General features: G+C 34.1%; 1 protein-coding gene across 6 annotated transcripts in view; it reads left to right on the top strand.

Annotated features, from left to right (window-relative positions):
* Positions 1 to 23,939, top strand: part of RIF1 (replication timing regulatory factor 1) — a 74,446-nt gene extending 50,507 nt beyond the window's left edge. For 4 of the 6 annotated variants that reach the window (XM_060626547.3, XM_060626545.3, XM_060626546.2 and 1 more), the window contains 15 exons: positions 64 to 328; positions 1,670 to 1,712; positions 2,256 to 2,458; positions 3,010 to 3,109; positions 5,982 to 6,101; positions 7,061 to 7,212; positions 7,593 to 7,673; positions 7,961 to 8,015; positions 8,374 to 11,637; positions 13,511 to 13,654; positions 13,969 to 14,046; positions 14,135 to 14,250; positions 15,301 to 15,454; positions 17,052 to 17,160; positions 17,637 to 23,939. In XM_060626547.3, the coding sequence (XP_060482530.2) occupies positions 64 to 328; positions 1,670 to 1,712; positions 2,256 to 2,458; positions 3,010 to 3,109; positions 5,982 to 6,101; positions 7,061 to 7,212; positions 7,593 to 7,673; positions 7,961 to 8,015; positions 8,374 to 11,637; positions 13,511 to 13,654; positions 13,969 to 14,046; positions 14,135 to 14,250; positions 15,301 to 15,454; positions 17,052 to 17,160; positions 17,637 to 17,851 (5,099 nt within the window). In that variant the 3' untranslated portion in view covers positions 17,852 to 23,939. The remainder of the gene's footprint in view (positions 1 to 63; positions 329 to 1,669; positions 1,713 to 2,255; positions 2,459 to 3,009; positions 3,110 to 5,981; positions 6,102 to 7,060; positions 7,213 to 7,592; positions 7,674 to 7,960; positions 8,016 to 8,373; positions 11,638 to 13,510; positions 13,655 to 13,968; positions 14,047 to 14,134; positions 14,251 to 15,300; positions 15,455 to 17,051; positions 17,161 to 17,636) is intronic. The other 2 variants (XR_013557298.2, XM_060626548.3) reach the window with 2 other exon arrangements.
* The last annotated feature ends 457 nt before the right edge of the window (positions 23,940 to 24,396 follow it).

The following is a 24,396-nucleotide window of genomic DNA, read 5'->3' as shown; positions in this document are numbered from 1 at the left end:
TAAAGATGTACAATGACACTTTTCAAAGTACTTGACTTTTTAATAAATTCAATTTTATCTTAGCACCACAGAGACCTTCAGATTGGTCCAAAAAGAAGAAAGAACCTTTAGGGAAATTGGCTTCTTTATTTAAACTTACTGTGAAAGTGATCTACTCTTTCCATACTCTGAGCTTCAAGGAAGTACATTCTGATACTCTCCTCACTGTTGGCAACTCAGTCACCAGTATTCTTTCCAAAGTACTTGGACGTATTTCTTTGCCTTCTATGATCCGAAAAATATTTGCAACTTTATCAAGACCTCTGGCATTATTTTATGAAAACTCAAAGTAAGTATTTTTTGACTTAATAGCTTTAAATTAAGCGTCTTGGATATAGGTAGCAAACTTTGGTCATTTTCCTAGCAGCGTGTGGTTACAAATGGTAATCTACAATTTAGTGAAGAGGACAATATACTCTGCTTTTGTTAAAAAGATAGTTCAAATCATACATAAAACGAGGTAGAAATTGTGAGTTTTTAATTTTGTATGGTAGTTCAACCCTCCTTTTCAAAAACAAATTTTTTTAATGTTTAGAGAGTGTGCGTGGTGCAGGGACAGAGGGAGACACAGAATCTGAAGCAGGCTCAGGCTCAGAGCTGATGCTCAGAGCCTGATGTGGGGCTGGAACTCATGAACCACGAGATCATGACCTGCGCTAGTCAGAGACTTAACTTAGCCACCTAGGCACCCCTCAACCCCCCTTTTCAATTTAGTACATCTCCTTTTAGATTTCTTAATACAAATAAATACACCTGTTAAGTGTATGACTTACATGTAGCATATTTGACATGCTACTTTGCCATTAAGTATATGGCGTGCACTTAAAATATTGTATGTATTTTGCACCATACATATAAGAATCTCATTGTCTTTAATGTCTCCATAGCGTTCCATGAAACTTTGTACCCAATTTTTTATTAGTGGACATACGTGTTTTTCCAGCCTGTTCACTCATAACAATATTATAGTTGAACATATTTGTACACACATCAGTGTCCTCATTTCCTACTACGTCTGCAGAACAAGGCCCTAGAAGTTAAATTGTTGGTCCAAATGGTATACACATTTAAATTTGTGAATTATCCTGTAAAAATTTATTTTAATTTACGTTATCCTTTACATTTGAATTGAAGCAACCATTGCTTTAAAAAACCATGAAAATACCCCAAATAGCATACTTTTTAAAAAGCAGCTTGAAAGGATTCATTGATGTCTTTTCTGTCAAGCTTATGTGGTTCAATCATAATTGTCCATCTTTTTAAAGTTATATTCATAGAGAAAGTTTCAGGAACAAATTTTACAAAGTACAAAGTAGAACCCTAAATACATCAACTTTTTGTATGTCTTTCAGTCTTTAAGTTTCATCAAAAATAATTTATGCTTTTTAAAAAAGGTACAATAACAAACTAGTATTAGTAGTTTGAGGTCTATTCCAGATGTTTTTCTTGGACTACTTTTTTAAAGATAGGTTTGTTTCATGCTTAATGTTTGGTAATTTGACATTTTTTAGATGAAGATTTGGGGCACCTTTTAAAATCACTACACATGTCTCATTTTTATGGCTGCATTATGTATTTTTAGGCTTAACTTTCTGAAATGTAAGTGGTACTTTTGTGTTTTTCTTCCCAGGCTTGATGAAGTTCCTAAAGTGTATAGTTGTATGAGCAACAAGGTAAAAATAGACAATTGTCTATAAAACATAGCTTCATGAAGAAAAAATGTTAGAGTTCAGATAGTTGTCTTCCTTACATATACTTCTGATTTTTAAAAGGTTTATATATTTTCAGTTTTAATAGGCATTTAATAACATGACATGGACACATTCACAAGATAGTTTTTAAAGAAGAATAACATTGCTTTAAATTCATAGACCTTATTAACTCTTATCCCTTTATATAGGAGAGTATTTATAGGTAAAACTTGTGTAGCCAGCTGTTAATCTCTGTTCATGAGAAAACAATTTTTTCTGTTAATGGAAAATAAGCTTGACATCAAATCTTATATCAATAATTAATTTCACCTGACAGTTTGTCAGTTTATATAATAAACCTGTATTTAAGGAAATAGGTGCTTTAAAAACCATTTGAATTGTAAAAATTGAAGAAGTGGTAGCATGTTGTGAGTTGCTTAATTTATAATTCTTTGTGCTTTTATCTTTACTGTTTTAAAAGCACATTTCCAAATGTTATCCTAACAAAATTTTCCTTTTTCCTAGTTAGAAAAGCTATTAGGAGAGATAATTTCTTGTCTGCACTTCAGCTACACTGGAACTTATGACAGCGAACTTCTTGAACAGATCTCTCCATTATTATGCATAATATTTTTGCACAAGAATAAACAGATTCGAAAACAGAGCGCTCAGTTCTGGAATGCCACATTTGCTAAAGTGACGATGTTGACTTATCCTGAAGAGTTAAAGTATGCTAATAACCTATTTCATACAGTTACTGTGATATGTAAATTGATATTTGTTTTAAAATGAATTTTTCTTAGAGGAATCATTGCAGAGGATTCCTCAATTGAAATGTTATTTTGAGGATGTGGTAATTACTAAACTTTATTTGGTTTACTTTGGTCCTTCGAGTAACCTTGGTTTTAGGAACATAAAAATTGCAATTTAAAACTTTCCTTGATAAAAGAAATACAAAGGACAAGAAATTGACGGTTATTACATCTGGGTGATGTGTACATGGGTATTTAATGTAAAAGTCTACTCCTGCTTGAAAATTTTGTATGATACAAATTTGGAAACTTTTTAAATAAGAGAATTTGGGAACTGAAGAATGTAGCAAAGAAACTAAATGTACTGTCTACATTTCTCCTAGTTGTGTGTGTATATAGAGAAAGTCTTTAAACTCGATGTATTTTGTCACTTTAAAATTGTAATTAAAGTGTCCTTATTAACATGTCGTTGGTATTCACCAGTATTACTTGACTCAAGGTATATATGTTTATGTACTTTTTTAAAGACCAATATTAAGACAAGCCAAACAGAAATTTCTGCTTCTCTTGCCTGGTTTGGAAAATGTTGAATTTATGGAGGAATCCAGTGGCCCATACTCAGATGGAGTAAGTTGGGATTTTTTTTATTTCTCAGTGTTGTTCATTTATTCCATTTTCGTGTAATTTTTTAAAAGACAAAAACCTAGGGATACCTGGGTGGCTCAGTCAGTTGAGCGTCCAGCTTTGGCTCCCATCATGATCTCGCGGTTTGTGAGTTCAAGCCCCGAGTTGAGCTCTGTGCTGACAGTTCGGAGCCTGGAGCCTGTTTCAGATTCTGTGTCTCCTTCTCTCTCTGCCCCTCCCCCACTCATGCTCCCTCGCGCTCTCTCGCTCTCTCTCTCTCTGCCAAAATTAAACATTAAAAAAAATTTTTTTTTTAAAGACAAAAACCTAAAATATGTTACTGACTTAAGTAAAACTTGAACATAAGAACATCATAATACAGGATTTTTGTATAACCTCAGTTGTCTGGCTTGAATACTTTTTTTTTTTTTAATCTGAGTGTAACTGACATACAATATTGTGTTTCAGGTTTACGTCTTGGTGATTTGATATTTTTGTGCATCATGAAACAATCTTCATGATAAGTCTAGTTATCATCTGTCCTGCAAAGTTATGACAGTATTATTAACTATTCCCTGTGCCGTACATCACATCCCTATGATTTATTTATTTATTTTTATATGTTTATTTTGAGAAAGAGTGTGGGCGGGGGGGAGTAGAGGGAGAGAGAAAATCCCAAGCAGGCTCCACACTGTCAGTGGAGAGCCTGACGTGGGGTTTGATCTCATGAACTTTGAGATCCTGACCTGAGCCGAAATCAAGAGTCAGATGCCTAACCAACTGAGCCACCCAATTGCTCTGATTCGTGTATTTTATAACGGGAAGTTTGTACCTCTTAATCCCCTTTGCCTGTTTCATTTGCTCCCACCTGATCCCTGCTCTGGTGTCCAGCAGTTTGTTTCCTGTCTTTGAGTTTTTCTGTGTTGTTTGTTCATGTTATATTTTTGATTGTACCTATTAGTGAAATCATACAGTATTTGGCTTTGTCTGAGATTTTACTTAGCATAATATTCTCTAGGTTAATCCATGTTGTCACAAAGGGCAAGATTTCACTCCTTTTTATGTTTGAGTGATATTTCATCATGTGTATATATCTTTTTTTTTTTTTTTTTGTATATATCTTCTTTATCCGTTTATCCATTTATTTTTCATTGATCACTTAGGTTATTTCCGTATCTTGGTTATTGTAAATAATGCTGCAGTGAAGTTGAGGGTGCACATCTCTTCAAATTGGTGTTTTTGTTTTCTTTGGACAAATACCCAGAAGTAAAATTGCTGGATTGTATGGTAGTTGTATTTTTAATTTCTTGAGGAACCTCCATACTGTGTTTTATAGTGGCTGTACTAGTTTACATTCCACCAATAGTGCAAGTGTTCGCCTTTGTCCACACTTTTGCTAACACGTGTTATTTTTTGTCTTTTCCATTAATAGTCACTTTTACTGGTGTGAGGTGATATCTCATGTTTTGTTTGCATTTCCTTGATAATTAGTGATGTTGAGCATTTTCTCATGTGCCTGTTGGCTATCTGTATATCTTTGGAAAAATACCTATTCAAGTCCTCTACCCATTTTTTATTTGGGATTTTTAGAAATATTAAGTTGTTTACTAACCCCTTATCAGAAGTATGATTTGCAAATATCTTCTTCCATACAGTAGGTTGCCTTTTCATTTTGCTGATGCTTTCCTTCATTGTGCAAAAGTTTTTCCATTCGATGGAATTTCATTTATTTTAGCTTTTGTTGCCCATTGACCTGAAATACTTTTATGATTTAAGGGCATTAAATTTCACCATAGATTCTCATGTAAATAGTCTGGTTTTTGTTCATTAATTATCTTTTTTGAACTATGGCATTTCATATATATTCCTTTGCAAATGTTGTAATTATTATAATACATGGTTAAGTGTTACTTCAGATAAACCAAAATAATAATTATTGGTCCATGTCTAAGCAAGAGCTACCCTTCATTTTTCTCAGTTCTTTCCATCAAATCCCTCATTCCTTCTGTCAGAAAAACACATATTTGTTGTCACACACCCACTTGAAACCAGGGTACTTTGGCCAGTAACAATTACTGTCTGAGGATCAAGGAGTAAAGACATGGGTACTGCATGTCCACAAGGTACCACATTCTTAGACAACTTTGTTTCTATTCAGCAACAACAGATGGAGTCTAGCTGTTCTTTGTTTAGAACCCGTAAGAGAAAAGTTAATGGCCAACTGAGTACTCTAGTGTTAGTTCTTGGCCAATCATGTATACCTAATTGGTTGTATGATGTTTAAAGTTTCATGGCTGTGATTTTTCTTCTTAGAAATATTTTCAGTAATTGGAAGGGTCTTTGAGTCCAGTAATTTGATTCATTTTAAGTGTTTATATGATGTATCTTATTCTTAGAATTTGTAAAATTCTCAAAGCATTCAGATTTTATAAAATTTCTAAAAATGGTGCACAAGAGCTGTGTAGGTTAGAAATGTCAAATCTGTTTGATGTTGAATTATACAATGGCTCTTTTCTTTGACATGACTTTAATAAGTTTGAATAATGAGAAAGAATTTTAATATTTGAAATGAGCATTTATTACACTAGAATTTTCAAAGCATGAAAAGGAGAAGTAGAGCATTTGTACTTTTTAGCAGTTTTAATTTTGGGGCGCTTGGATGGCTCAGTTGAGCTTCTGACTTCAGCTCAAGTCACGATCTCATGGTTTGTGGGTTTGAGTCCTGTGTTGGGCTCTGTGCTGACAGCTCAGAGCCTGAAGCCTGCTTCATATTCTGTGTCTCCCTCTCTCTCTGCCCCTTCCCCACTTGGCACGTGCACACTCACTCTCAAAAGCGTTAAAAATTTTTTTAATTGTTTTATTTTTAATAAAACAGACAGAGAATTCACAGTTAAATATGAAGATAAGTGGCATGGAAAGAAAATCAAGTGGAAAAAGAGATTCTTTTTTGGCACAAACAAAGGATGCGAAAGAAAATATGAAACCACCAGGCCAAGTATGTTTTTCCAAAATTTATTTAATAGAACTTTTAGACTATATGGTAGCTTGAGAATGTATAACTTCTAATTGGAAGAAAAAGCTACTAAAGGCTAAATAAAAGGATTAAAGAAGAATTAGAGAGTTTGGTCTAAAAGAACTTAGGATAGCATGGAAATCTAGAAACTTTGGGAGATGATTCATTCTTCCTGAGGTTTAAGTCTGTTTAATATGTAGCATCCATTAAGTATAGTTAATTCAGGCACCTATCCATTAAGTATGGTTAATCCGTTAAGTTCCTTGAAATGGAATCAACTATAGGTATGAATAATTATAGAATAGGTAGCATCAGAGACTGTTTTAGAACTTCTGGTAAAAGAGAACACAGAGGTAAGACATCTAAATCTAAAACTCATAATCTTAACTAGTTGCCAGTCAACTGATCTTCAGACAATAATTGTCTCTTCCGTGACGTCCAATAAGGATATTCTGGAGTCTTGAAACCATGGCCTTTGGCAAAATGAAAGAATGTTATGTTTTAAGGAATGACTCCAATACAGTCAGGTAGCAACTATGATATAGAATGAAAACAATTGCATTGAAAAATAGTAAAAGTAACAGTAGCAGTGTTCTTGGTCTGTAGTGCATATTTTTTTGGCAACTTTTACTTGACTAGTTTATGCTTCAGCTTGAGAGCTGGTGATACACTCTCTTGCCAAACCATTTGATTTTCATATGTTGTCCTGAAAACCATATTTGCCTGTGCTTTGTTGGTAACTTGCCTACTTTTTAAAAAGGTGTAATAATTTTTACTTTCCGAATTTTTTTTAGAGGTAGAATGAAAGCGAGCAACATTGTACTAATTATTAACCAAGGATATCATATAGATTTGAATTTCAAACTTCTTAGTCATTATTGAAGACCTTTTCTAGAGGGCTAGAAGAGAGATTGGTACGTTTGCTTTTTTAAAATTTGCAGTTGAAATTAGAGTCGCCTTCTCCAAAAACAAAGAGTGAAATGCCTTTGGAAGAAGAAAAGGCTGTCGACTTTGTGTTTATACCTTCCGAAGGAAAAGAAGCAAAGGAAAGAATACTAACTGAACATCAGAAAGAAGTACTCAAAACAAAGAGGTTTGTAGTCCTTTTATCTTGAATTAGATATTCTGTATTCACATTTAGATGTCGTGCAGCAATTATAACTTTCTGCTTAGAACTGAGGTACTGTATGTAAAATCTGTATTTTAATGCCAGAAAATATGTGCCATACATGGTTGCATTTCATAATGCATATGGTAACTTAGTTATGTACCAAATATTTCTGAATTCAGAGGTGAATCATTAATGGAGGTATTGTTGGAGGAGAGGATAGGGAAGATGATTTCATGGAAAATAAGCATCTAAGCCTTGATTTTATATTGTTCTTAAAAGACAATTAGATGTACAGTTTTAAGTTTAATTTCTAATTGTAGAAATGTCGCATTTTGAAGTTACTTATGTAAGATCTTTTTTAGGTGCGATATTCCTGCCATGTATAATAACCTGGATGTTTCACAGGATACTTTGTTTTCTCAGTATACTCCTGAAGAGTCTTTGTAAGTATGGAAGATGTTGAAGTAACTGGTTTTCTAATTTTTAATTAAAAGTAATTTATGGGCAGCTGGGTGGCTCAGTTAATTGTCTGACTCTGATTTTGGCTCAGGTCATGATCTCACAGCTCGTTTTGAGCCCCACATCGAGCTCTGTGCTGACACCAGGGATCCTGCTTGGGATTCTGTCTCTCCCTGACTCTCTGCCTCTCCCCTACTCTCTTTCTCTCTCTCTAAAAAGAATAAATAAAATTTTTAAAAACAGTATTTTAATTTGCACATTTTTATTTCAGGGAAGTTCCTACTTTAACTGAAAAATCAAAGGAAGATTCCAAGGTGATATTTAAGGTATATTTGGTATTTCATATTTTAGGGTTTTTAGAATTGCCATTCCATTATGAAGTCTTGTGTATTAATTTTAAGATGTATTGTATAATCTCTTAACTCTTATTGGCAGACTTTGGCAGAATTGTAGTCATTGTATTTGTGGGTATTTGTGTGTTTAAAATAAATATATTTGGCTTTTTTAAATATTTATAATTAGAAACACAAATTAACGGGTGGCTACCACCACCTTTGGAATATTTGCAAAATATTGAAAGTCAAGTGTTACCTTTTGAGTTACTGAAGTTTTATACTAAGATATCCTCACAAAGTCAGACTTATTTGCAGACTAATCTATATATGTGTGTGCTTTTCTGTGCAGGAGGAACAAATGGAGAGTGACATTGTCATTCCTCAAGATGTCACAGAAAACTGTGGTATGGATGAACATCCTGAAAAGGGTTCCCTTTCAAATAATGAGAGTGGTTCTATTGAAGAAACCAGCGCAGACATACTGAGCAGTAATAATGATGCCAGAAAGAAAGCTTTAATTTCATCAACGAAAACACCAACTGAATATGCATCTAGTGCAGAAAATACTTTTGGTGTCAACAGTAGCTCAGTTTCTAATGTCATCATTTCTGGAACTCCCCCACAGCCTACAAGTCGGAGGCAAACTTTTATTACTTTGGAGAAGTTTGATGGTTCAGAAAATAGACCTTTTAGTCCATCTCCCTTAAATAATATGTCATCAACTGTTACAGTGAAAAATAACCAGGAAAACATGAGTAAAACAGATATTCCATCAAAAACAAAGAAAAGAGAAATAGCTCTTGTAAAATCTGACTCTGAAAAAATAGTGCATGGAATTAAGAGATCAAGCCGAAAGTCGAGTAAAGGTGAACAAACTGGGAATAAAAGGTCTAAGCTCTTAATGAGATCTGAGCAGGAGAAAAATACTCAGGAATCTGTTGATGGAATGGTAGCCTTAGAAAATAACCAACCTGGTTTGCTTAATCAGACAGAATGTATGTTAGAGAATAACCATACTCATCTCTCTGAATCTGCAATGGAGTATGAGGATACGGTGCTTAAACCAACAATAGAAAATGCAGTGTTATTAGAAAACAGTACTGTAGAAGACAAAACATTAGGAATTAATTTAGAATCCAAAGAAAATACACCCCCAACTGTAACACCAGCAGATCAAATAGTAGATGACGATAGTACTGTTCAGATAACTCCAAGCCAAAAAACCCTTAGACGATCGTCAAGGCGACGTTCAGAAATAGCAGAGCCCACCACTGACAGCCAAGAGAAAGAAAATAATCAAAAAAAAGAGAGACGTAAAGAAGAAGAAAAACCTCTTCAGAAGAGCCCATTGCAGGTAAAAGATGACTTGTTACTTAAGCAAAAACTGATTTCTGAACAAACTGTGCAGGAAAATGTAGAGAAAGGAACTAACTTACATGAGAAGACTTTTGGGGAAACCAGCACTAATGCTGAAATTGATGAAAGTAAAAGAAAGCTAGACCTTGAGAATATTAAATCTGAGGGCGACGGTGCTCAGGACATTGCAGAAAAGTCCTCTGAAAAACCAGTAAGTGGACGAACACGGTATCAAACAAGAAGAGCATCCCAAGGTTTACTATCCAGCATTGAAAACTCAGAATCTGATAGTTCTGAGGCAAAAGAAGAAGGTTCTAAAAAGAAGAGATCTGGAAAATGGAAAAACAAAAGCAGCGATAGTGTTGACATTGAAGATCAAGAAGAGAAAGTGGTAAAACAAGAATGTATAAACATTGAAAACCAGACACTTGATTGTAAAGCAAATTCTGACGTAGACCGAGACATAAAGTCTCAGATTTGTGAACAAAAAGATGAGAGTAGTGTAACTCTTGAAGATTCTACAGTATCTTCAGATTTATTGCAGGTTTCTGATGACGTATCAAATACTTACGAGGGAAAAATCAAAACCAACAAGTGTGCAGAATATTCTTTTTCAAACCCATCAGTGCCAGAATCAAATCTCAGGACTAGAAATGCCAGTAAGAGATTACAAAAACGAGATTCTGTAGAAAATAACAGTGTGGGAGAATCTTCAAAAATAGGGACATCAGACATTTCTTTGCTTTCTGAAAAATCTTCTCAAACACTTGAATGCCAACATAAGAGAAGTAGGAGGGTAAGGCGATCTAAAAGTTGTGAGTGCTGTGGAGAAAAATCACAACCTCAGGAAAAGTCACTCATTGGGTTAAAGAATATGGAAAATTACGATGTAAAGGTCACTGAAACAAAAAAGACAGACATGCAAACAGCTGTACCTGTATCAGAAACTTCTAAAGTTAATCTGTACTCGGAGGTAAAACTTTCAGATGAGCATCATGCTGTGAATTTTCATTTGGGTCTCAAGGAGGAGAATGATACTGTTAATGATTTGTTAGTCATATCTGAGACTGAGTTCAAAGAAGATACTGTCCAAAACCCTCTTCCTTCCGAAGTAGTGAATTTTGAACAAGAAACTTGTGATACGAATTCTGCAGAAGCAACATCTCCTGAGAGCCAAGGGCCGTCCAATAAAAAATGTAAAACTGTTGGCCCATCTTTAGATGATTCCAGAGATAATTCACTGGAATATTCTACTTTGGAGATTAACAAAGAAAAGCCAGAGGCTGTCCTGGAGAAGGAACTAACAATAGAGAACATTGCCAGTGTTGAAACAAATGCATGTGAAGCTGAAGCAATATTTAATCCAGAAGTAGTAGAAGCTGTTGAATTGGATACAGAAAGTGATCAATCTGAAGCAGGCTTATCTGAACAAAAGGATGCCAAAACTGTTGTTTTTGAAGAAGAGGTAATGGAGATAAACAGTGAAAGATGTGATAACTCTGAAGCAGAGGCAGCTGAAGAACCGAATGCCGAAGAAACAGTAACTAAAGAATTTAATTCTGGTATTGGTTATTCTGATGATACCACACCTATAAAAGTGAGTGCTCAGGCAGAGATACCTGAACAAACAGCACTTGGGGAATTAGATGAAGGAAGTGATGAATCTAGTCCAAACTCATCTGAAGAAATGAATGCTAAAATGGAAAATTATGAAGAGACAGTGATTAGTGAGGTAAATGCTGAAGCTGACCAAGTCAGTGAAACAGAGGATGGGGACTTGACGACTAAAATATCTACTAAGCTTGTACAGGCCAATACAAAGACATTGACTATGGGAATCGACAGCTTTATTTTCAACACCCTTGAGATGAGTATTGAAGAAGGAAAGGTGGACTCTAATAAAACTGAAGCAAATATTGAACTTAGTAAGTCTGAAGAAACAACATTAGATGACAATCAAATGGTAGAAGGGAATGATGAAATTTTACAAGAAATTCACCATACTTCAGAGAAAGTGGAGGAAACCTCACAGTCTCTGACATCTGAAACAGCCATCTCCGAACTAATAACAGAAGACAATAATGCATCTCCTCAAAAATTAAGGGAACTTGATCCTTTACTTCTATCAGCAAATGGCAGTCCTAGTGGCATGCAGACACGCTGTGTCTGGTCTCCTTTGGCTTCTCCATCCACCAGCATTTTAAAGAGAGGATTAAAAAGACCACATGAAGATGAGATATCGTCACCTGTTCACAAGGTAGGGGAATTGAGGTTGAATATTAATTAGCCCATATTTACTTTGAGTATTTTGGTCATACAGTGACACCTGTTGAATGACAGAATATTAGGCCACTTATTTTTGAATGTTTACCAAGGTGACTAGGGAAAAGGGCAGGCAGAAGGAAAAGTGTTGATAAAAGGGGACTTAGATCTGTCTTTACTTGAGGACACTGAAGATTTTCAGCCATGTACATTTTTCACCTTTTGCAGAATTGGTGAGGATTTCTCATAATTTTTTTGTTTGTTTTGTTCATAACATGAGGAAGCATTTAGAAATGGTGGTAAAACAGCTTTAGTTAGCATTTACTGTGTGGTAGGACATTGTATGGTCTGTTTCACATTGAAGTGTTTATATAAACTCATTTCCAGACCTTACAACGAAAAAGTCTCAGGCTGTGCCTTTATCAATTTCTGGATGGGATTGCATTTCTAATTTTATTTCCCCATCTTCACTAAAGTCACTCCTTTAGTTTGTGAAAATCGATTATCTGTGTATCTGATTTAGCTCCTGACCCTATAACTTACACATAGTTTGTTGATTGAATAAATTAAAAAAGGAAAAGTTACACATGCGTACGTAGCTGAGCTTGTCCTCTGCTTAGCAAAGAAGTTCTGAAAAGGTATGATGTGAGCATTCTTTAACTTTAAAATTGAATCTGCCATTTACTGCAGAATATGTGTGTTTATATATACAAACATGCTTTATAGACCTAAGATATACTTAATTTTGCCTTTAGCAAGGACATTGTGAAGACTTCTCAAATACACCAAAAATTCTTACACTGACAGTTCAGTTTTTTGGTTTTGTTTTGCTTTGCTTTTATTTTGAGGCTGTGTGTGTATGTATGTATGTGTGTGTGTGTGTGTGTGTTTTGTAAGTATCTTAAGTTTAATTAAGTTGTCCATAGAAGTCTTTGAAAAGTATGAAGATAGAATGCTTTTTCTTCAGTATAATTTATTTTTCTTCTGTATATATATTTTAGATTGGTGATAAAAGTTAACTAGTTATGTTTTGCTTGATAGTACCTCATATTTAATTTTTATGTAGGCAACAGTAAGACATTGTAGTTTCCTATAGCAAATACATACAGAATCTGCCCATTCTTGGGCATATATATATATATATATATATATGTATGTATGTATATATATATGTATGTATATATATATATATGTATGTATATATATATATATATATACATATATATATATATGAGGATTTCTCATGATAGTTTTTTTGTTTTGCTCATAACGTGAGGAAGCTATATATATATAGTTAATGGCATAAATGCTCTATTGTGTATTTATATCAAATAGCTGAATGAATGAACACATCATAAGAGTTTAGTAGAAGCTAAAATGACTTCATGCTGGGACTAAGAAAGACAAAAATTGCCACTCAGTTGCTGTGATTCTGGTATCCTCAAAGAGTTTAGAACAGAGGTTAGTAAGACACACCAGAGCCCAGTTAGTACCATTTCTACCTCTTTACCTTATTTTTTTTAAGTTACTGTAGTAAGCCTACAAAGTGAGTAGAATTTGATGATACAATTTCAACTGCTGCATACAATTTCATTGTTTCTGCCACTGTCCCTGTTTCAGTCTTTGTTGGTATATATTATGTAGAGACTATTTAGAACATGGATGATTGGAATGATCTGTGGTATTAAGTAATATCTATGAAAGCAGCCATTAGGAAGAACTACAGCAATGTGCAGTTGGCTTCTACTGAAGTAAATTAAGCTTCTAAACCCACATTCTATTTCAGGGAGGCCTGATAATGAGAATTTATGGTGTGAATTTTTTTTAACTTTAATTATGTTAAATAAAAACATGACCTGTGTTTTCAGGTTCGCCGTGTCTCCTTTGCAGATCCAATATACCAAGCAGGATTGGCAGATGACATTGATAGGCGATGCTCTATCGTTAGATCCCATTCTTCAAATAATTCTCCCACAGTAAAAAGTGTTAAAACTTCACTTACACAATCTAAGGTAAGCTGTAGGCTTTGAAATATGCATATATGTATTCAGGCATAGAAATGAGTTAAGTATAATTTGTCTTAAAAATAGTAAAGAACAAAATTTCTTTGGTTTGGATGTATTGTTTTGTCTGTGACATGGTAAGCAAACACGAAGAATGGGAAGAGACAGTAAGACAGCAAGTAATTGATTAGGTAATAGTTGATTACATTTTTTCATTTTCTCAAAATTTTAGGAAATTACTGCAATCTAAGTAATAAAATTATAAAATTAGAGTTTCTAGGGTTCTGAGTGAGTTTTTTTTTTCTCTTCTTTCTTCTGTCTAGCATAATGCCACTTCAACCAAAGGATTTCTGTCCTCAGGATCACGTAGCCCTAAATTTAAGAGCTCAAAGAAGTGTTTAGTAAGAAGTGCTTTAGTTTTCATGCAACTTTATTTTTCATGTTCAGTCAGGTGACCTCTGTTTAACGGCTTTTGAAATTTATTCTAAGATTACAGAAATGGCTAAAGAACCTGTGCCGTGTCCAGCAGAAAGTGTTTACCCAGCTTTGGTGAACTGTGTGGCTCCAGTTGATATCATTTTACCTCAGATTACATCAAATATATGGTAAGGAGTTATTTATACTGGTCTAATACTTCAAGATGCCACTTGTTTAAGAGGAAAAGTTAAATGAGGTTCTCCTATTTAGAACTGATTTACATGCACTTTCACACATTTTATTTGAAAAATAAAAATTTATCTGGGAAGATGAGGCAGATAGGGCAATCAGAGAAGCATCTATCATAATTAACTAATGTCTAAGATAATTGTGCTCAATATTTGCCAGGTACTATGCTGAACTCTTTGCATATGTTCTTATTTAATCCTAATTATAAGTCCCATAAGGAGTATATTTATTATTTTCCACTTTATAAGATGAAGTTTACAAAAGTTAATCCACCAAAGTCAGGTAGCCATTAAATCATAATGTAGGTGAAATCTGACTGACACACATTGGGTTTAGTCTGTGTCTACTGCTATTGCTTAAGCTGGACAAACATGTCAAATTCAAATTTTGTTTTAACTTAAATGTACATGTGGCTATCCTCAGAGTGGGTTAAGTGTGCCTGTATAAATGCAGTTATGACTGAGCATAAGTCAGGAAATTCAACTGGATAGGCCATCACAAATAGAATAACTATAGAGTTGCCTGGTTGGCTTAGTCAGTTAAGTGTCTGACTTTGGCTTATGTCATGATCTCAAGGTTCTTGGGTTAGAGCCCCACATCAGGCTCTGTGCTGACAGCTCAGAGCCTGGAGCCTACTTCAGCTTCTGTGTGTGTGTGTGTGTGTGTGTGTGTGTGTCTCTACCCCTTCCCCATTTGAGCTCTCTCTCTCAAAAATAAACAAACTTTAGGGCGCCTGGGTGGCTCAGTCTGTTAAGCATCTGACTTCAGCTCAGGTCTTGATCTCATGGTTCATGAGGTCAAGCTTTGCATTGGGCTCTGCGCTAACAATGCAGAGCCTGCTTGGGATTCTCTCTCCCTCTGTCTCTTCCCCTTCCCCCACTCGTGCTCTTTCAAAATAAATAAGTAAACTTTAAAAGATAAGTAAACATTAAAAAATAGCTATAAAACTATATGATGACGTATTTCTCCTTTTTCTCTTACCTCTTTAGGGCAAGAGGACTGGGACAGCTCATTAGAGCTAAGAATATAAAAACAATTGGTGATTTGAGTACTCTTACAGCATCTGAAATAAAAACTCTTCCTATCCGTTCTCCAAAAGTGTCCAATGTAAAAAAGGCTCTCAGAGTTTATCATGAGCAACAGGTAAACTTCAATGTTAATAAATCATGTATAGATAAATGATTTAGCAGTACAATTACAGAAGTTTGTACTGTTGCTTAAAAACTCATTTTATGTCACCTCCCCTCCACCCCCCCCCACCCCCCGCCCCCAGGTAAGAGTAACTTAGAAGGTCACTTTATAATTTTATAGACAAAGTTGGCTTCTTGAGTTTGTATACTGTCTTTGTGTAATGCATCTCTTCTTCAGTTCTCCTACCCCCTTGTCTCATTCGTTTCCACCAAATTCGTGATTGTGGTTCTGTGGCTGCTATTCCTAAAACCTGGTCGTTCAAATCTAAACATTGTAATAAAAATCTTGAAAATTTGTAATCAACAGTACTTTGGTCTTGATATCCAAGACGACTGGGACTAATTTTTCTTGCTCTTATCAACTTTCTGCACATATTTTGGCTTATAGACATTTTTGAAGATTGTCCACCCACCCCCCCCACCCCCCCCCCCCCCCCGCCTGCCCATAATATATACAGAAGATTCTGTATATTATTTCAGAAGGATTTAGATTGTACTGAAACCCATTCAGAGACCCTTTATGTGTCCATTGAGATTATGCAAAATTGTGAATAAATGTGGGGGGGGGAGATGTTAAGATTGAAAAACCAGTGTTTATGTTAGAATTTCTGAGACTGCACCTTACTACTGAAGACTTCTATTTTCTTGAAAGTCTTTGATTGAAAGATTATTTGTGATCTTTAAAAACCTGTTAAAAAAACAAACAAACAAAGACTATATTAGTAATTTTCAGTCTCAAAGATCAGGAGCTCAGTGTCTGAAGTATACTCAGTGGTCTGTGGGCCCTGGGATTTGTCTCTGAAAATTAACATTTTTTAAAAGTGGTTTTATTGAAATACATTGATATACTGTAAGGCCCATCCAGAGCACACAATTGATTTTTAGTATATTCACAGAGTTACACAGTTGTCACCATGATCTAATTTTAGAGCATGTATTACCTCCCCAGAATGAAATCCTGTATAGCCCTTAGCAATCACTCCTCATTCTCACCCCCCCACTGATTTTTTTTTCTCTATAGACTTGCCTGTTGTGGGCATTTCACAAAACTGGGTTCATGAAACCTGTGGTCTTTTGTGACTGGCTTCCTTGAGCATAATGTTTTCAAAGTTCACATGTATCAGTATTTCATTCTTCTTTATGGCTAAATAATATTCTATTGTATGAAAATATAAAATCTTCATATAAATTCTGTATGTTATTTAAAGTTTAGAAATCTCTTCCTTGGGTTTTCTTTTCCCATGCTTCTAAACTTGGGAAATATAATGTAATTTTCTTGGCTATCATGGATTTCTCTTAAGAAGTCCATTAGAAAATATGAATTCCTAATCAGCTCTTTGAGAAAACACTTTGTAATCCTGCTTTTTGTGTCGTAAGTAGAACATAGTTTCTTAGCAGTATTATTAGCTAAGTTAATAGTCATGTGATAGGCTGGGAAACATACTATGTCAGATTTTTTTCCAGCTTTAGTGTTTTTTAGTCGTTTTAAAAACAACTTTCCAATTTGTTGATTTTGTTTTTTTTTTTACTGGCCTGAATGTATAATCAAGGTAAAGTCTCGTGGACTAGAAGAGATCCCAGTTTTTGATATTTCTGAAAAAACAATAAATGGAATACAAACTAAATCTCTCCCTTCTGATGAAGAAAGACTTGCCTCAGGTATATTTTAACAAAGTGGGACAATTTTATTTATAGGATCAGCTAATTTGAAGAAATATTGTTATTGTTCTAGTTTTAATTTGACCATGCTCTGTTAATTTGACCAGTTTTTGTGGTGTTGTTGTGCTAGTGGCCAGGTGCATGAGAAAGCAACTGATTTGACTTCAAGTATGCCTAGTTGTTTTTATCTAATTGTTAACTGCTATTCCATCAAGGTCTTAAATAGGGATATAAACTAAACATTGTGTTCCAGTTACGCTGTTAATAAAAATGAAATTGCCTGACCATTTCTTTAATGGCACAGAACAAACTATGGTAGATGTTTCTGTTGGCCTTTTCCTTTTGAGGAGCAGGGATACAGCCTGCACTCCCAACTTAAATCCTAGGTACTTAAACTTTGTATTAACGTAAAAAGAGATATATACAACTTAATTTTTATCTCGGATAAATTGTGCTTTTTTTCTTTTTCTTTTTAGATTTAATTGATCCTGTTGCTTTAGAAACTTCATTACCTAAAAATCTTATGGCACAGATTAGTGCACTTGCTGTTCAACTGGATTCAGAAGATCTCCATAATTATTCAGGAAGCCAGCTGTTTGAAATGCATGAGAAACTTGGTAGCATGGCAAACTCAATAATAAAAAATTTGCAGTCACGCTGGAGGTCACCAGCCCATGAAAATTCCATTTAGTATCTTAAGAGAAAATTGAAGGTTTTTTGTTTTTTTAACATCACTGGATTTTTTTGATTCATAAAATAAGTTCTGAAATACAGCACAGTTTCAGTCTGACTGTTTGCAAAGTTGATATTTCAAACCCTGAAGGGCTGTGACTTATTACGTAAGTTCAGTTTGTAAGTTCATATGTAAAATTTTTGTTCATACATTTTCTTGGCTGCTATGCATAGCTTTTTGAAAAATTTAAATACCTTGCTGAAACCTGAAAAGCAAAAACTAGAAACAAAAGCATTTTATTTTACACGTCTTAAACTCCTGGATATTCTGATGAAATGTTCATGTAAAATACGTTATTTTAAGTAAAATTGAACATTTCTATTTGAATTTTTGCTGAACTGGTAAAACTGTTTATACTTTTTTTTTTTTTAATTTATATTTGTTGTGCCTGAGGTTTAAGAAATTTGTTCTTTGTAGAACACCTCAAAGGAGATGCAGAAGAATTGAAATGTTTTTTTCGCAGATGTCAATTTTGGACACATTTCAAAAAAATACCAAAAGTTGCAACTTTTGGGGTTAATATATTAAAGCCGAATTTACTAAAATTCCATTCATTTGCATTAGCAAATATTTGTGCAACAGCATTGGTGAAAATTTAGTCGTTTGAGACCTACCCCATTCATTTTAAAATGCATGACTATTTGTACATTATGTATAGATTTAAATGTTTTTAATTTATAAATTTCAGCCTTTGTTAATGGCATGAATTTTCCTGCAGCTACTTGTGAATACCTTTGTTTAATAGAAACCTATTTTGTATATATTAAATGCTGAGAGATCAGTATGGACAGTTAGAAGTGATTTGTGGGCTTGCTGCAGATGATTGTAGGATTCTGTATCTACAAATACAAATAGTTTTGTACTTAGTAGTCTTAGTAAAAACATGAGTTTATTTTCTAAAGTAACCAGAATGAGTTATAGAAATGAGAAAGTGTTACATAAGAACTTTGCTATTCATACCTATACTTTTTTTTTTTTTTTTGGAAGGAGGGTGTCCACCACTAGAAAACGTGCTTCATCACATTTCTTTTTAATGGAGAGTTAGTATGACTATTTTTGTTACAACTTGGACTATAAGAAATCTAGACTTTATCTGCTCTTTTCACCTATACCTAAAGCAAACTTGGAAGAAATTTGAAATTGTTCTTTTGAAATATGTATGTTTTGCATAGTTTAAAAGAATAGGGTGTATATAATTAAAACGTTTGTAAATTTTACCATCTAGTATTAGTGCCTGACTTCCCACATTTGTTTCGTCTCTTCACAGTGAGAATATCTCATTTGCTCTCTGAATAGAATGAGTGAGTGACCTCAGTTTCATCCTTTATTCAGAACTTAACCAGATTGAAAAGGCACACATTATTCAGCAAGTTACAGCAAGTTTAATCCTTGTGTCTAGTTAATTCTTATAATACTCAGAAGGGGACCACCAGTCAGCCAGCAAAGTTGGTGTCAATTTCATAATTATAAAATAGTAGTTTATATCGTCTCTCTTTTCCCAGATTCTTTTTTATAGTAAAGAGGCACGTAAGTTTTTTTAGTTAACAGATGTAAGAAGGTGTGTGTGTGTATGTGTTTGTTTGGAGAGTTAAAATTGGCTTATTTCTTACTGTGTCTTAATGTTTGTGTTAACTGGTTGGTGAAATGAGTTCTAGGGAACATGAACAGTATAGCAGAAAATGTGACTAAAATGATTATCATTTACTTAAATCACTGAATTTGATACAAGCACAGCTATTAATTTTCAAATGTTATAGTTGCACAAGGATGTATTTTAAAATGTTTTTTGAAGGCAGAAACCAGCTTTCTAAATCTTCATTCCTGATATAGTTGTAAGTGTATATTTGAGGCACCTTAATTTTAATATTCTTGCCTTAAATGTTTCTGCACATTTTCCCCTGAATGATTCCTGAATAGCAAAAAGTATTAACACTCCTTGATCAGTTTCAGTGTGTTGTTTCACTATTAAAATAACATCAGTTTTCCAGCTATTTTCTAAGGGTTAATAAAACAAATGGCAAATATTAGTAAGAGAATCTAAATGTGATTTCTTTATTTTATGCATTTATGAAAAGAATCTGGTTGCTTGCAGAAGCATAGTACAATTTATGTTCCAAATGGACTTTGTATAGTGGATTTAAATTTTCAGCATTGCAGTGAGCCCATTCTCAAAATGCTGTGACATTTGAACAAGTTTGAAAGCCATTGTTGAATGGTATGGAGCTTTTGTTCTAATCCATATTGTCTAAGATGAATCGGGTTTTACACCTTGAAAGTAGTCAGGGATTCTGTTATATTTTAAGAACCATAAAAATGTCAAGCAATTTGGATTATGTTTTGCCTAAAATAAAAGTGGCAGGGCAAGAAACAAAATTAGGGGGAAAATGGGAGAGGGGTGTGTCTTTGTGTGTGTGTGTGTAAAATTTACAATTAGCATTTTTCTAAAAAATTAAAAAATTTTTTAATTAAAATAATTAAAAATAAGTGCCATTTAGAAAACCTTTCTTGGAATTTAACAGAAAATGTGAGTCAAAGGGGTCACATTTTCCCTTAATGCCATTCTTTTCCAACTTGACTTTACAACCCAGTAAGAAGGGCCTAGTTTCCGTCTTAACATTCTTTGTTAATTGATTTTCAGGGAGATACTTTGCAGCTGGGCTAGGAGGTCATAAAATAGCAGCTATTGACAATATTACGATTTTGGTGGAAGGGAGAGAGCTGTTTGCTCAATAGCACAACCCTTGTCTGTTTTATTCCTAAGCCATCAGAAAGGTTATGTACATTGTATACAAACATTAAAGTTTTGACTTTTAACAGTGCTTCTCAAATTTGGCCTGTATGTATGAAAATGCAGATTATGATTCAGCATTTCTGGGCTTGAGGCCTAATAGTTCATGGCCAAAAATTTCCACATGATCCATACAAATGCTCATGTCTGTGGGTAGGCCTAAGATGCTTCAGGCTGCGAATTAGGTGATAATAACTCAAGCAGGTTTAAATCCCAGGAATTGTTGCTACAAAAGATAAAGACTAGTATTTTTTAAAATAATTTTTTTTCAGATTTATGTTTGAGGGTACAGACTGGTCTTGAAGCCTTCAAATTAAAGTTCAAAGTTTTTTCAAGAGTTAAAGGTAGAATTTTGCCTCATTTGGAGCCTTTTTTAAATATGGAAGATTTACGGTATTGGAGAGATTTATGTTTTTAAGTAGGCAGTTCTATATTTCGTATTGTAAAGAACCTTACTAAGCAGATTAGACGATTTGAACCTTTTTCATTAGTGTATGTGGATTATTTTCTCATTTTTCTAATATAAAAGTAAAATTTCAAATATTAGGAATGTATTTAGTCTCTAAATCTTGCCTTCTAAGTTATGGGGCTTCATATTTTACTAATAAACATTGAAAACAGACTACCCCTAATTAAGATTAACTTGGCAGTAAAGTTAGCAGTACCAAAATAAGTCCTAAAAGATGTGAGTTGTCATTTTACTAAAGACTTCTGGTTACTTTGCCATTACATTGTTGACAGTTTGTGTCATCTTAAAATGGTGTTTGAAAAACAAATAATTTTTCCCAAAAAATGAGTTTCTCTGGGCATTGTTATGTTGTGTTTCCCTAACATATTTTAAATGCTTTTTGTGTGGATTGCACTCCTTCCGAGCACTTAAGAAAATGTAGCCAGAAGTTAGGTAATGGGTTTTTTAAATTGATTTATCAAAATTTGTTGATTTTTTTTTTTTTTTTTAATCTGTAAAATAAATCTGGGCTTTGGTTTGCAATGGTCCAGTTGATGATAATGTCTGTTATATGCCAGCCTTTGTATATTGCTTTTTTTTTTTTTTAATTTTTTTTAAATGTTCATTTATTTTTGAGAGAGAGCACAAGCAGGGAAGGGCAGAGAGAGACACACACAGAATCCAAAGTAGGCTCCAGGCTCTGTCAGCACAGAGCCCGATGTGGGGCTCGAACTCATGAACTCTGAGATTGTGACCTAAGCCAAAGTCAGACACGTAACTGAGCCACCCAGGTGCCCCTGTATATTGCTTTTTGAAAGTATGTATTAAAATCTGAGTCACGAGGATTTGAAGATCCTTAGATATTTAAGAGTAGAATTGAGTATTCACTCAGTTCTTTAATAGAATGTTAAATTTTATAACATGGTCTTAACCATTTTTTTCTTTAAATACCAAAGAATATTTAAAACCAAACATGAAGTGCCAAGCTGTAAATGCTTACTTTCTTGAAGTATACCATTAGAAGAAAAGATAATCTCTCCCTTTACCTGAGAGTATAAGATTGAAGGCAATATTTTAAATTGATATCACATGGAATAAGAGAAGTATATAGCCTTTTAGTATAGGAACAGTCCTATATACTTTGAAAATAGCTGGTAGTTATCTTATATCCTATACACATAGTACCAGAACTGGTACTAATAAATACCCTGAATAATTGAGATCTACATTATTTATGGGTTACTCATCTGGCTCGGTCACTGGTAGAGCATGCAACTCCTGAGCTCAGGGTTGTGGGTTCGAGCCCTATGTTGGGTGTACAGATAACTTAAACATAAAATCTTAAAATATATATATACACGTTATCTAATATTCTGCCCCCCCAAAACAGTAGATAAAACGACTTCCAACAATAGGCAGAATCATTCCTTAAATGAATAAATTGGGTATAACTAGGAAGTTCACTTTCAAAATAAAGTCACGGAATGGAAAATGGAATATTGTGTAATAGCTGTTTTGATAATTGAGTAATTAGATGTCTAAAGAAATTTTTATTTTTGTAGAATGGGAATTTTCTAAAAGAAGAATGAAATTAACAAAGAATTTGAGTGTAGAAACTGAAAGATGTCAGTCCTAACCTAGTAAGTTTTTATGAACAGGTCAAAAAACTATAGCCTGCCACCTGTTTTTTATACTTCCTGAGAGGTAGGAATAGTTTGTACATTTTCTAAAAGGTTGGAAAAGAAAAAAGTAATATTTTGTGACACATGAAAGATGAAATTAAAATTTCAGTGCCAGTAATAAGGTTTTATTGGGACACAGCCATGTTTATCTACATACTGTCTTTGGCTGCCTTCCTGCTGCAACAGTAGATTGGAGTAATGTGACAGACTGTATGGCCTATTAACACCTAATGTTCACATATTTGGCCCTTTTGCATAAAGTTTACTGTTCCCTGGTACAAAGGGTATATTTGTTCATATATGGCACGTAAGTCCATTTGGTCATTTGCTTCTAAATGGCAAAACGGGGATCTTGCTTCCTTAAATCCTTAATTTATTGTTGTTACTTAGATTTTACAAAAATGTGTTCTCCTGATTCCACTTATATCTTAACAATATTGCTCAAATACATATATACTAGGAGGTACTGGTACTCTTTATGTATACTTTTTTCCTCCTATTTAAACTCAGATTATAGTTCTGTGTTTGCCATGGATGTTGAGGGGCGTTGATGTGAGGGAAAGGCATCTGACATTCAGTGGTTCTGTCATTCCTGTGAAATAAATTGGGAGTTTAGGGAGTTTGCTTTCTGTGTTGGTGAGGAATTAATGCTTTCAATCTATCTTAACACTACCTCCTGTGGATAGACTTGACTAAATGCACTTAGACTGAGAGAAGCCAAATCAGTCATTTATTAGCCTATGATAATTTTTGTTCCCACCACTTGATAAACTCGAAGAGAACTTAGTTTTACATTGAAAATATTTATATTTGATAAGTCAAATGACTTAAGTTGAAATTTCACAGAAGTACCTGTTCATCACTCAATTAACTGCACTAGTATTTGGGAAATAAGGATGTAGTCAGTATTATTTGTGTAATGCTTTATACAGTGTTTGAAGCAGGTAGACCAATATTAAAAGTTTATTTTCAGGTTCATTATGATCGGATTCAAGGAGGGAGAATCTCTGTCTTACCCACCATAAAACTTTTCATGATCTATTGAGAGCTGTTATCACTTGCCAATTGAAACTGGATATTGAAACATTTTTAAAGAAATGCACTTTAATCTGAAATAAAACTATAAAAACTAAGCAATTCTGGCACTGTTTTTGTTTTGTTTTTGCTTTGAAATTCATAAGATTAGCATAATCAACATACATAAAGTGAACACTGTCCCTCCAGAAACACATGAGCTATTCATATTTTATGGCCTATCATAGCCTTAGAAGAGGTTCTTTTTCTTGTCCTAGTTTTATAGGTTTCACACTTCTAGATAACATATCTATATTAAAATTGAATAGACTTAATGATACTGAAAAATACTGTATTAGTTTACTATGGCTGCTATAACAAAGAGTCACAAACGGAGTGGCTTAAACAACAGAAATTTATTGTCTCACAGTTCTGGAAGCTCGAAGCCTTGAGACCAGTTGTTGGCAGGGTTGGTTTTTTGTAAGGGCTGTGAGGAAGACCTCCGTGCTTCTCTAGCTTCTGGTGCTTTCCTAGCAATATTTGGATTGGCATGTAGAAGCTTTGCTCTGAT

The sequence above is a fragment of the Panthera onca genome, chromosome C1, assembly GCF_046562875.1.
Source record: "Panthera onca isolate mPanOnc1 chromosome C1, mPanOnc1 haplotype 2, whole genome shotgun sequence".
In the NCBI taxonomy this organism is placed as follows: domain Eukaryota; kingdom Metazoa; phylum Chordata; class Mammalia; order Carnivora; family Felidae; genus Panthera; species Panthera onca.
This window is presented reverse-complemented; position numbering and strand designations above follow the sequence as displayed.